The sequence below is a fragment of the Bombina bombina genome, chromosome 2 (genome assembly GCF_027579735.1).
Source record: "Bombina bombina isolate aBomBom1 chromosome 2, aBomBom1.pri, whole genome shotgun sequence".
Lineage (NCBI taxonomy): Eukaryota > Metazoa > Chordata > Amphibia > Anura > Bombinatoridae > Bombina > Bombina bombina.
The window spans coordinates 399,437,545-399,451,957 of record NC_069500.1 but is presented as its reverse complement, the minus strand read 5'-3'; the positions used below and the strand labels follow the sequence as shown (position 1 = coordinate 399,451,957).

Genomic DNA, 14,413 nt, shown 5'->3' with positions numbered 1-14,413 from the left:
CATTCATCAGGGTCTTCAATGGCAACCTGCAGGTTGTATTGCCACAGTAGCAAGTGCTGCATCTTATTGGTGCGATGCCTTGTCTGAATCAATTTTAGTAGAGACTCCGTTGGAGGAGATCCAAGATAGGATTAAGGCTCTCAAGCTAGCCAATTACTTTATTTCTGAAGCTAATATACAAAGTATTAGACTGGGAGCCAAGATGTCTGCCTTCACTGTCTTAGCCCGCAGGGCTCTGTGGCTAACATCTTGGTCAGCTGATGTTACCTCTAAGTCCAAGCTTCTGGCGCTTCCTTACAAGGGTAAAACTGGGTTCAGAATCTTTCCTCCCTGGGAGTGATTGTTCCAGCTCCAGTAAGGGAACAGGGTCTAGGATTCTATTAAAATCTGTTCGTGGTTTCCCAAAAAGAGGGAACGTTTCGACCCATTTTAGACCTTAAGTGTCTCAACACGTTTCTCAGGGTACTGTCCTTCAAAATGGAAACCATTCATTCCATTGGTCCAAAAGGGTCAGTTCATGACGACCATAGACCTGAAGGACGCGTATCTTCATGTTCCCATTCACAGGGATCATCACAAATTCCTGAGATTCGCCTTTCTAGACAAACACTTTTAGTTTGTAGCTCTTCCGTTTGGCCTTGCCACAGCACCCAGAATTTTTTCAAAGGTTCTGGGGGCTCTCTTGGTAGTGATCAGGTCTTGGGGAATTGCAGTGGCGCCATACCTGGATGACATATTGGTTCATGTGCCATCTTTTCAACAAGCAAACTCTCATACAGAGATCTTGTTGTCTTTTCTACGTTCCTACAGATGGAAAGTGAATCTGGAAAAGAGTTCCCTTGTTCCAGCTACAAGGTTGGTTTTCTTAGGGACAATAATAGATTCCCTATCTATGAAAAATTTTCTGACAGAGGTCAGAAAATCCAAAATACTCTCCTCTTGCCTCTCTTTACAGTCTACTGTTCGGCCATCAGTGGCTCAATGTATGGAGGTAATTGGTCTGGTGGTCGCTTCCATGGATATCATTCCTTTTGCTTGATTCCATTTGAGAGCTCTGCAATTATGCATGCTGAGACAATGGAACTGAGACTATTTGGATCTGTTTCAGAGGATAGATCTAGACCAGTTGACAAGAGACTCTCTCTCGTGGTGGCATTATCAGGACCATCTGTCACAGGGTACATGTTTCCAGGACCTTCCTGGGTGATTGTGACCATGGACGCCAGCCTGCTAGGCTGGGGAGCAGTCTGGGACTCAAAGTCGAGGGGACTATGGACTCAGGACGAGTCTGCTCTCCCCATAAACATATTGGCGTTGAGAGCGATTTACAATGCTCTGATGGATTGGTCTCAATTGTCCTTAGCCCGGTTTATCAAGTTTCAGTCGAACATCACCACCTCAGTGGTTTACATTGGTAATCCTAATAGCTCCTGCATGGCCTCACAGGATCTTTTATGCAGACCTAGTGAAGATCTAATCTCGGCCACCCTGGAGGTTGCCTCTGAGGAAGGATCTTCTATCTCAGGGTCCATTCCCCATCAAAATCTGGTTTCTCTGAAGCTGACTGCTTGGAGATTGAACGCTTAGTTCTGTCTAAGCTTGGATTTTCTGAGTTGGTCATTGAGATCATGATCCAGGCTAGCAAGCCTGTTACTCAAACAATTTACCATAAGATATGGCGTAAATACCTTTACTGGTGTGAATCTAAGGGCTACTCTTGGAGTAGGGCCAGAATTCCTATAATTTTGTCTTTTCTCCAGGAAGGTCTGGCGAAAAGGGTTGTCAGTCAGTTCTCTGAAATGTCAGTTTTCTACATTATAGGGAGATTATTTTACAGGAATGGGAGAAGCCAGGGATACCTTTCTCCTCGTCTCCTGTCTTTAAAAAGATGTTTCCTGTTGCTGACTCCATCAAAGATTAATGGCGCACGGCGCCTAAAGTAGAAGGGGTTATTTCTTCTCTGGCTAATAGAACTACGATCCCTATAGAGGATAGCTGCTCCTTTAAGGATCCCATGGATAAGAAGCTGGAGGCTTATTTGAAAAAGATGTACATTCATCAGGGTCTTCAATGGCAACCTGCAGTTTGTATTGCCACAGTAGCAAGTGCTGCATCTTATTGGTGCGATGCCTTGTCTGAATCAATTTTAGTAGAGACTCCGTTGGAGGAGATCCAAGATAGGATTAAGGCTCTCAAGCTAGCCAATTACTTTATTTCTGAAGCTAACATACAAATTATTAGACTGGGAGCCAAGATGTCTGCCTTCACTGTCTTAGCCCGCAGGGCTCTGTGGCTAACATCTTGGTCAGCTGATGTTACCTCTAAGTCCAAGCTTCTGGCGCTTCCTTACAAGGGTAAAACTGCGTTCAGAATCTTTCCTCCCTGGGAGTGATTGTTCCAGCTCCAGTAAGGGAACAGGGTCTAGGATTCTATTCAAATCTGTTCGTGGTTTCCCAAAAAGAGGGAACGTTTCGACCCATTTTAGACCTTAAGTGTCTCAACACGTTTCTCAGGGTACTATCCTTCAAAATGGAAACCATTCATTCCATTGGTCCAAAAGGGTCAGTTCATGACAACCATAGATCTGAAGGACGCGTATCTTCATGTTCCCATTCACAGGGATCATCACAAATTCCTGAGATTCGCCTTTCTAGACAAACACTTTTAGTTTGTAGCTCTTCCGTTTGGCCTTGCCACAGCTCCCAGAATTTTTTCAAAGGTTCTGGGGGCTCTCTTGGCAGTGATCAGGTCTTGGGGAATTGCAGTGGCGCCATACCTGGATGACATATTTGTTCATGTGCCATCTTTTAAACAACCAAACTCTCATACAGAGATCTTGTTGTCTTCTCTACGTTCCTACAGTTGGAAAGTGAATCTAGAAAAGAGTTCCCTTGTTTCAGCTACAAGGTTGGTTTTCTTAGGGACAATAATAGATTCCCTATCTATGAAAAATTTTCTGACAGAGGTCAGAAAATCCAAAATACTCTCCTCTTGCCTCTCTTTACAGTCTACTGTTCGGCCATCAGTGACTCAACGTATGGAGGTAATTGGTCTGGTGGTCGCTTCCATGGACATCATACCTTTTGCTCGATTCCATTTGAGAGCTCTGCAATTATGCATGCTGAGACAATGGAACTGAGACTATTTGGATCTGTTTCAGAGGATAGATCTAGACCAGTTGACAAGAGACTCTCTCTCGTGGTGGCATTATCAGGACCATCTATCTCAGGGCACATGTTTCTAGGACCTTCCTGGGTGATTGTGACCATGGAGGCCAGCCTGCTAGGCTGAGGAGCAGTCTGGGACTCAAAGTCAAGGGGACTATCGACTCAGGAGGAGTCTGCTCTCCCCATAAACATATTGGTGTTGAGAGCGATTTACAATGCTCTGATGGATTGGCCTCAATTGTCCTTAGCCCGATTTATCAAGTTTCATTCGAACATCACCACCTCAGTGGTTTACATTGGTAATCCTAATAGCTCCTGCATGGCCTCACAGGATCTTTTATGCAGACCTAGTGAAGATCTAATCTCGGCCACCCTGGAGGTTGCCTCTGAGGAAGGATCTTCTATCTCAGGGTCCATTCCCGCATCCAAATCTGGTTTCTCTGAAGCTGACTGCTTGGAGATTGAACGCTTGGTTCTGTCTAAGCTTGGATTTTCTGAGTTGGTCATTGAGACCATGATCCAGGCTAGCAAGCCTGTTACTCGAAAAATTTACCATAAGATATGGCGTAAATACCTTTACTGGTGTGAATCTAAGTGCTACTCTTGGAGTAGGGCCAGAATTCCTAGAATTTTGTCTTTTCTCCAGGAAGGTCTGGAGAAAGGGTTGTCAGTCAGTTCTCTGAAATGTCAGTTTTCTACATTATAACCTTTCTCCCAAACGAAGCCCCAGCCGAGGCAAAAGTATAAAATTTGTTAAATTTGGAAAAAGTATGCAGAGAGGACCAAGTTGTAGCCTTGTAAAACTGTTCCACAGAAGCCTCATTTTTGAAAGCCCAAGAAGAGGAGATAGCCCTAGTGGCATGAGCCGTAAGTCTCCAAGGAGGCTGCTTTTCTGAGAAACAAACAAAAAGGGCAGAAGACTGGCAAAAATCCTTTGTCGCCTGTAGGTAGACTTGAAGGGCACCCACAACATCCAAGTTATGCAACAGACATTCCTTATGAGAAGAAGGATTGGGACAGAGAGAAGAAACAACAATTTCCTGATTAATATTTCTATCCGAAACCACTTTAGAGAGAAACCCCAATTTAGTACGAAAAGAACTGTTTTATCCGCATGAAAGATAACGTAAGGCGAATCACACTGCAAAGCCGAGAGTCCGAAACTCTCAGAGCAGAAGAGATAGCAATAAGAAACAAAACCTTCCAAGATAACAACTTAATATCTATGGAATGCATAGGCTCAAACGGAGCTTGATGCAAAACTTTAAGAACAAGATTTTGGGGCATATGTATCAAGCTCACAAAGACTGCTGCTCCATAACCTGTCCGCCTGCTCTGAGCAGGCGGACAGACATCGCCGGAAATCAACCCGATCGGGTTTATTGACACCCCCCTGCTGGCGGCCTATTGGCCGCGAGTCTGCAGGGGGCGACGTTGCACCAGCAGCTCTTGTGAGCTGCTGGTGCAATGCTGAATACGGCGAGCGTATTGCTCGCCGTATTCAGCGAGGTCTGTCGGACCTGATCCGCACTGTCGGATCAGGTCCGACAGACCTTGATAACTAGAGGCCTAAGGCTCCAAGGAAGAGTAACAGGCTTAAACACAGGCCTGATTCTGACCAGGGACTGGCAAAAAGATTGAACATCAGGCACAACCACCAGACGCTTGTGCAACAAAATAGATAATACAGAAATCTGACCTTTCAGTGAACTGACTGACAACCCTTTCTCCAGACCTTCCTGGAGAAAAGACAAGATTCTAGGAATCCTGACCCTACTCCAAGAGTAGCCCTTAGATTCGCACAAATAAAGGTATTTACGCCATACCTTATGGTAAATTTTTCGAGTAACAGGCTTGCAAGCCTAGATCATGGTCTCAATGACCGAAAATCCACGCTTAGACAGAAATAAGAATTCAATCTCCAAGCAGTCAGCTTCAAAGAAATGAGATTTGGATGGAGGAATGGACCCTGAGATAGAAGGTCCTTCCTCAGAGGCAACTTCCAGGGTGGCCGAGATGACATCTTCACTAGGTCTGCATACCAGATCCTGCGAGGCCATGCAGGAGCTATTGGAATTACTGATGCTCTCTCCTGTTTGATATGAGCAATAACTTGTGGAAGGAGTGCAAACGGAGGAAAAAGGTATGCTAGACAGAAAACCCCAGAGCATCTATCAGAGCGGCCTGAGGATCTCTTGACCTTGAACCATACCTTGGAAGCTTGGTGTTCTGCCCAGACGCCATCAGATCCAACTGCAGAACCCCCATTTGAGGGTTAACCTGGAGAACACCTCCAGATGGAGAAGCCACTCCACAGGATGAAATGTATGTCTGCTCAGGAAATCCACTACCCAGTTGTCCACTCCTGGAATGTGGATGGCAGATAAACAATTGTGATCTTCTGCCCACTGAATAATCCATGCCACCTCCTTCATGGCTAAGAAACTCTGAGTTCCTCCCGGTGGTTAATGTAAACCACTAAAGTGATGTTGTCCGACTGAAACCTGATAAACCGGGCTAAGGACAATTGAGGACAATCCATCAGAGTATTGTAAACCGCTCTCAACTCCAATATGTTTATGGGGAGAGCAGACTCCTCCCGAGTCCATAGTCCCTGCACCTTTAACTAGTCCCAGACTGCTACCCAGATTAGCAGGCTAGCGACTGTGGTCACAATCACCCAGGAAGGTCTCTGGAAACATGTGCCCTGAGTCAGATGGTCCTGAGAAAGCCATCACGGGAGAGAGTCTCTTGTTGACTGGTCTAGATCTATCCTCTGAGACAGATCCGAATAGTCTCCGTTCAATTGTCTGGGCATGCATAATTGCAGAGCTCTCAAATGGAATCGAGCAAAAGGAATGATGTCCATGGAAGCGACCATCAGACCAATTACGTCCATACATTGAGCCACTAATAGCCGAACAGTAGACTGTAAAGAGAGGCAAATGGAGAGTATTTTGGATTTTCTGACCTCCGTCAGAAAACTTTTCATAGATAGGGAATCTATTATTATCCCTAAGAAAACCCCCCTTGTAGCTGGAACAAGGGAACTCTTTTCCAGATTCACTTTCCATCCGTGGGAACATAGAAAAGACAACAAGATCTCTGTATGAGAGTTTACTTGTTGAAAAGATGGCGCCTGAACCAATATGTTATCCAGGTATGGCGCCACTGCAATTAATCCCTGGCTTCTCCCATTCCTGTGAAATAATCTCCGTCACACGGTCAGGAACAGGAAACACTTCTACAGAGGAAGGAACATCATAGTATTGATTAAGTTTACTAGATTTCTTAGGGTAGCCAATATCTCCTTTAACAGTACACAAAGGTGTTCAAGCTTAAATCTGAAGTTTACTTCTTCAGTATCAGATGAAGGAATTATACTGTCCGAATCTGAGATTTCACCCTCAGAATCTACCGACGTATTCTCCTCATCAGGCATGAAAGGACACATAGTCCTTACAGAGACCTGTAGAAAAAAGAAAGAACAAAGTAACCGACTTTGGCTTTCTATGACTAGGGCAGCAATATGTTAGGAAACAAAGTAAGGATCACCTCACAACTTCCTAATTGCTTAAAAGCCACCACTACTCTACTGAATAGATTGATGTGGACTCAGCTAAACCCAAATCCGTGCTTGCAGAGAAAAGTACCCAAAAAGGAATTCACTTGGTCAGACACCAAAACTTCACCTCCTCCATTGACAGAGGCAAAGAGAATGAGTGGGGATTACGGGTAGGGGAGTGACACTTAACAGCTTTGCTGTGGTGCTCTTTGCCTCCTCCTGCTGGCCAGGAGTGATATTCCCACTAGTAATTGGAATGACGTTGTGTACTCTCCATCTCCGGAAAGAAATTTATCAGGTAAGCATAAATTTTGTTTTTTCAAATTACTTCTATGTTATGTTTTGTTGAAGAGATACCTAGGTAGGTATCTGTAGCACAATATGACAGGAATAGTGCTGCCATCTAGTTCCTTTGCAAATAAATAACATTATTGCAAAACTGCTGCCATATAGTGATCCATACCCGTGCAGGCATCTGAGCTTACCTTCCTGCTTTTCAACAAAAGATATCAAGAGATTGAAGAAAATGTGATAATAGAAGTACAGGTATACAACGGGTTAAGGACCGGAGCCCCGCTGTAAAGTATAAACCACCTTAAAGTGAAACAAGGCGGTTTTAGCTTTCTTTTCACTTGCCAGTGTGTTTAAAAACATGAAAACATGTTTGAACTAACATATATTAGGGGTGCAATAGTGCTACGTTTAGTTTAACACTAGCACAGCACAGTATTCAATAAATCTTGTACCTGTAAAATAGTGACAATTATTGTAGTAAAATTTGCCAGACTATAGCACTGAGACACAGATTGCACTGTAATGCTGTAAACAGAGTGAACTGCGCATAACAAAATGGTGCCAGTCACTTCTCTTGCAATTTCAGGAAGATTACAGCACTGTTTCAAAATCCTTGGAGGTTGAAATTCAGCTCCACAAAGCACTGTATTAGCAAAGCGCAGTAAAGTGAAGTGCTGTGAAGTGAGGTATACCTGTAAATTAGAAAGTGCTTTAAATCACATTCTCTATCTGAATCATGAAAGAAAAAATTTGGGTTTCATACCCTTTAAAAACAAAATAAATATCTTGCAAATGAGCTGGTCCTAAACATGACATGGAGGTTGATTGGCAGCTATTTGCATATGCTGTTTTCTAATTAGCTTAATGTCTCCTTTACAGGACTTAAAGGGACACTGAACCCAAATTTTTTTCTTTCGTGATTCAGATAGAGCATGAAATTATAAGCAACTTTCTAATTTTCTCCTATTATCAAATTTTCTTCATTCTCTATGTATCTTTATTTGCAATGCAAGAATGTAAGTTTAGATGCCGGCCCATTTTTGGTGAACAACCTGGGTTGTCCTTGCTGATTGGTGGATAAATTCATCCACCAATAAAAAAGTGCTATCCAGAGTTCTGAACAAAAAAAAAGCTTAGATGCCTTCTTTTTCAAATAAAGATAGCAAGAGAACGAAGAAAAATTGATAATATTAGTAAATTAGAAAGTTGCTTAAAATTACATGTTCTTTCTTAATCACAAAAGAAAAAAAAATAGGTACAGTGTCCCTTTAAACTCAGTTACACTCAAGAATTTGTACAATATCAAAATGTGCCAATTCTATAGAACATTATGCTAGTGGGATCCAAAGACTCATGTCATCCAGTCCCCAGAAATGTAAAATATTATCTCATTTAAAGCTGCTAGCTTTTTGTGAACTGTGCATTTCTTATAAAAAAAACCCTACCTGAATTACTCCATTCTAAATCTAAGGTCTGACAAGGAACTTTAGGAGTAGAAAAAATTCTTAAAGGAATACTACAGTCAAAATGAAATGTTCATGAATCAGGTACAGTATTCAATTGTAAACAACTTTCCAATTGACTTCAACTATCAATATGCACACTACTGAGCATGTGTATGAATTTATAGTATATACATATATGCATTTTGTGATTAGCTGATGGCTGTCACATGAAGCAGGAGGAAGGACAATTAAACTAACTGAAATATGTCAGAAAAAAATCTAACAGTGATTTTGCAATGTCTTTTTATTATTCATTTGTTGATTATGCCATTCTACTGTATTTAGTGGTCCTTTATTATGCATGAGACTATCCTGTTAGCCTAACAACGCTCTATTCTCCTGACAGTATATTTGTGTTAGAATCCGTGTGATTATTCCAGCATGTTTCTATAAAAAGGCATATTTACCACCATTTGTTTATGTGTATTACATGGAATATAGGTGTTTGGCCATAAAGTGACATTCCTCTTACACTCTCATCTGAAGTACACATAAGCTACTTTGGAAATAAATGTTTACTGATGTTTTGAAAATTAGGCATATTTTGAAGAATCTCTATAAAAGCACATTTCCAAAATGCAACTGTTTTATATGGATTAAGTGCAACTATAAAGCATTTGTTCTAAATCCGCTAATATAAGTTCATACCTGTAGCTTTCTGAGGCTGCCCAATAGCGACGCTGATTCCTGCCACTGTAACTGGGAGAGTGGTGACTCCTGCAGAGGAAACAACAGCAGAAACCACTGGAGGTTTTGCCAGTGCTACTTGTGCTGTTTGTCCTGGCTGGGCCTGGATCTGCCCCTGTGCCTGGAGCTAGAGGAGAGCACATTTTATTAAATAGTTACCAAAGACAAACATATGAATTACATTATGTTTTACTACTAGAACTGGCCTAAAAAATATTTTAGAATAAAGCATAGCTGCACAGTTACATCTGCAATACAATCTACACTACGTTGTACCTTTACTGTGCATCATCCAGACTAGACAGATATGGCAATTACATTTTTTCAAGTATTTTCTGAATCAATTAGATAACAATGGTTTTATTCATGTACTGAACAATCAGAAAAAGAGAAAGGTCAGTTACATCATTGAGTCTTCCCACTCATTTTGATTGGATAACATAGTGGTGTTAGATTTCTTTAATTAATCAGGGTATATTTTGCTTTGTTATAAGGGCTGGTGTTGTACCATCCTTAATCAGAAGGATTACAATGTTAGACAATTTTTAAGACTTTTTTGTTAGATGGATGTGATTAAGATAAAGCACTGAAAAAAATGAATGGAAAGAGGAGGATGCAAAGGCATTTATCACATTTTAAAACTCTGTTATATGCACCTGGTGAATATGGCTAAGGTGTCAGAGTGTGACCTTAGATAAGGTAGTGGGTAGCGAGTCCTTTGAAGGGTTGATAGTGGAAATCTTGCGGGATTGTGTGAACGGATGTGTTAGCAGTTGCTACTGGTGTCTAACAGAAAATGCCATTTTAATGTAACCTTAGAGCTTTATTCTAGTAGGGGTACATGTGCTTAAATAAGGAGATTCTTAAATCACTGCCTGTTTGCAAGCCCTTAAAGTGAAAGTCAATCCCAGGGTTTGGCTGTTTAGCTTTAGAGGTGACATTTTCACCTCTTAGCCAATAGCCATGCGCTATTTGCTTAGAGGTGAAAATATCATCTCTTAGCAAAACAGCATTCTGCCGTGGGCTGCCTAAGCAGCTCCGTGCGGCAAATGCTTGAAACAAATAAAGGAGCTTTTTGCATGAAGTATTTTATACTTCATGAATGAAAGTCCCCTTTATTTGTGCAAACTTTCACTTTAGGAACTGGGATAGGGACCTCTAGACTGACAACATTATTAATCAGTCTGCCTATCACATGTTAAATCAGATGAAAATCAAAACAAAATATATCACACAGATTTGCAAAGGTTTCTGTATTAACACAAACCGCATAATGCACATTCTAATGGGTTTAAACGTAAAAGATAATGTTTGCAATGCAAATAGATATCTTAGCCGCTGTCTTATAATGTGAGGGAATCAAAATATGCACTTACCAGACGAGCCACCTGTAGATTTGTCACTGTTGCCCCAGTCAGGACGGCACCTGCTCTAGGTGCAGTGACAGTGGCAAGCTGTTGGGTTTGCTGTTGTGACTGCTGCTGACCTGGAATGGAAACCGCCTGCTGTGCAGCTTGCTGGGGTTGCTGCTGTGCTGCAGTCTGGGCAGTCTGCTGAGGAAGCTGCATCTTTTGCTTCTGCAGCTTGAGCAACTGCTCCTAGATGCAAAATATTTCTCTTAAGACGAGTGAAATTTATTAAAGGGACATCAAATAAACGTATATATTTTGTTCCTCTTCTGAATAAAATATTGGAATTTAAGCGGTTCTGCTAATCTTCTGATTTCAACTTTATACTTGAAATTAAATACCCTATAATATGATTAATCATGCACAATAAAATAAAGCTTGCAATATCCTTTAATAAATTATTTCACCAGGCTTTCCACTCCCCTAGAGAAGCTGTGTATAATTCAGGATCTAGAACTCCAACCCTGCTACATACTCATTGATTTATCTATGTAGTAGCTTGTTAAAGGGTCACCCCAAATGTTTCTTATGTGATTCAGATTGTGCCTGAAATGTTTAACAACTTTCCAATTTTCTTCTATTATCTAATTTGCTTCGTTCCCTTGGTATCTTTTGTTGAAAATCATACCTTGGTAGGCTTAGGAGAAGCAATGCACCACTGGGAACTAGCTGCTGATTGGTGGATGCACATGTGTGCCTCTTATCATCGACTCACCCAATGTGTTCAGCTAGCTCCCAGTAGTGCACTTTTGCTCCTTTAACAAAGAATACCAAAATAACTAATCAAATCTGATAACAGAAATAAACTGGAAAGATGTTTAATATTATATGGTCTATCTGAATTATGAAAGAAAAAAATATAATTTATGTAAGAACTTACCTGATAAATTCATTTCTTTCATATTAGCAAGAGTCCATGAGCTAGTGACGTATGGGATATACATTCCTACCAGGAGGGGCAAAGTTTCCCAAACCTTAAAATGCCTATAAATACACCCCTCACCACACCCACAATTCAGTTTAACGAATAGCCAAGAAGTGGGGTGATAAGAAAAAAGTGCGAAAGCATATAAAATAAGGAATTGGAATAATTGTGCTTTATACAAAAAAATCAAAACCACCACAAAAAAGGGCGGGCCTCATGGACTCTTGCTAATATGAAAGAAATGAATTTATCAGGTAAGTTCTTACATAAATTATGTTTTCTTTCATGTAATTAGCAAGAGTCCATGAGCTAGTGACGTATGGGATAATGATTACCCAAGATGTGGATCTTTCCACACAAGAGTCACTAGAGAGGGAGGGATAAAATAAAGACAGCCAATTCCTGCTGAAAATAATCCACACCCAGAATAAAATTTAATGAAAAAACATAAGCAGAAGATTCAAACTGAAACCACTGCCTGAAGTACGTTTCTACCAAAAACTGCTTCAGAAGAAGAAAACACATCAAAATGGTAGAATTTAGTAAAAGTATGCAAAGAGGACCAAGTTGCTGTTTTGCAAATCTGATCAACCGAAGCTTCATTCTTAAACGCCCAGGAAGTAGAAACTGACCTAGTAGAATGAGCTGTAATCCTTTGAGGCGGAGTGTTACCCGACTCAACATAGGCATGATGAAATAAAGATTTCAACCAAGATGCCAAAGAAATGGCAGAAGCTTTCTGGTCTTTTCTAGAACCGGAAAAGATGACAAATAGACTAGAAGTCTTTCGGAAAGACTTAGTAGCTTCAACATAATATTACAAAGCTCTAACAGCATCCAAAGAATGCAATGATTTCTCCTTAGAATTCATAGGATTAGGACATAATGAAGGAACCACAATTTCTCTACTAATGTTGTTAGAATTCACAACCTTAGGTAAAAAATTCAAAAGAAGTTCGCAGCACCGCCTTATCCTGATGCAAAATCAGAAAAGGAGACTCACAAAAAATAGTAGATAATTCAGAGACTCTTCTGGCAGAAGAGATGGCCAAAAGAAACAAAACTTTCCAAGAAAGTTATATAACGACCAAAGAATGCATGGGTTCAAAAGGAGGAGCTTGAAGAGCCCCCAGAACCAAATTCAAACTCCAAGGAGGAGAAATTGACTTAATGACAAGTTTTATACGAACCAAAGGTTGTACAAAACAATGAATATCAGGAAGATTAGCAATCCTTCTGTGAAAAAGAACAGAAAGAGCAGAGATTTGTCTTACAAGAAACTTGCGGACAAACCTTTATCTAAACCATCCTGAAGAAATATAAGTCTTCCAGACTCTATAATATATCTCTCTAGATACAGATTTACGAGCCTGTCACATAGTATCAATCACAGAGTCAGAGAAACCTCTTTGACCAACAATCAAGCGTTCAAACTCCACACCTTAAAACTAAGGTTTTGAGATCCTGATGGAAAAAAGAACCTTGAGACAGAAAGACTGGTCTTAACGGAAGAGTCCACAGCCGGCAAGAGGCCATCCGGACAAGATCCGCATACCAAAACCTGTGAGGCCATGCTGGAGCTACCAGCAGGACAAACGAGCATTCCTTTAGAACATTGGAGAATACCCTTGGAAGAAGAACTAGAGGCGGAAAGATATAGTCAGGATGACACTTGTAAGGAAGAGATAATGCATCCACTGCCTCCGCCCGAGGATCCCGGGATCCGGACAGATACCAGGGAAGTTTCTTGTTTAGATGAGAAGCCATCAGATCTATTTCTGGAAGTTCCCACATTTGAACAATCTGAGGAAATACCTCTGGGTGAAGACCATTCGCCCAGGTGCAACGTTTGGCGACTGAGATAATCCGCTTTCCAATTGTCCATACCTGGGATATGAACCGCAGAGATTAGACAGGAGCTGGATTCCGCCCAAACCAAAATTTGAGATACTTCTTTCATAGCCAGAGGACTGTGAGTCCCTCCTTGATGATTGATGTATGCCACAGTTGTGACATTGTTTATCTGAAAACAAATGAACAACTCTCTCTTCAGAAGAGGCCAAGACTGAAGAGCTCTGAAAATTGCACGGAGTTCCAAAATATTGATCGGAAATCTCACCTCCTGAGATTCCCAAACCCCTTGTGCCGTCAGATACCCCCACACAGCTCCCAAACCTGTAAGACTTGTATCTGTTGAGATTATAGTCCAGGTCGGAAGAACAAGAAGCCCCCTGAACTAAACGATGGTGATCTGTCCACCAAGTCAGAGAGTGTCGTATAATCGGTTTAAAGATATTAATTGAGATATCTTTGAGTAATCCCTGCACCATTGGTTCAGCATACAGAGCTGAAGAGGTCGCATGTGAAAATGAGCAAAGGAGATCGCATCTGATGCGGCAGTCCTAAGACCTAAAATTTCCATGTATAAGGCTACCAAAGGGAATGATTGTGACTGAAGGTTTTGACAAGCTGATATCAATGTTAAACTTCTCTTGTCTGACAAGGACAGAGTCATAGACACTGAATCTATCTAGAAACCTAAAAAGGTTACCCTTGTCTGAGGAATCAATGAACGGATTGGTAAATTGATCCTCCAACCATGAACTTGAAGAAACAACACAAGTCGATTCGTATGAGATTCTTTGAAAATGAGAAGACTGAGCAAGTACCCAGATATCGTCCAATAAGGAAATACCAAAACCCTGTTCTCTGATTACAGAAAGAAGGGCACCGAGAACCAAAAAAATTCTTGGAACTGAGGCTAGGCCAAACGATAGAGCCACAAAACTGGTAATGCTTGTCTAAAAAGAGAATCTCAGATACTAAAAGTGATCTGGATGAATCGGAATATGCAGATACAC

General features: G+C 41.2%; 1 protein-coding gene across 1 annotated transcript in view; it reads right to left on the bottom strand.

Annotated features, from left to right (window-relative positions):
• LOC128648916 (E1A-binding protein p400) overlaps positions 1–14,413 on the bottom strand; it is a 684,550-nt gene that overhangs the window by 37,231 nt on the left and 632,906 nt on the right. The window contains exons 48-49 of the mRNA XM_053701874.1: positions 10,595–10,816; positions 9,180–9,345 (exon numbers count right to left, since the gene is read on the bottom strand). Coding sequence (XP_053557849.1) covers positions 9,180–9,345; positions 10,595–10,816 — 388 coding nt within the window. The remainder of the gene's footprint in view (positions 1–9,179; positions 9,346–10,594; positions 10,817–14,413) is intronic.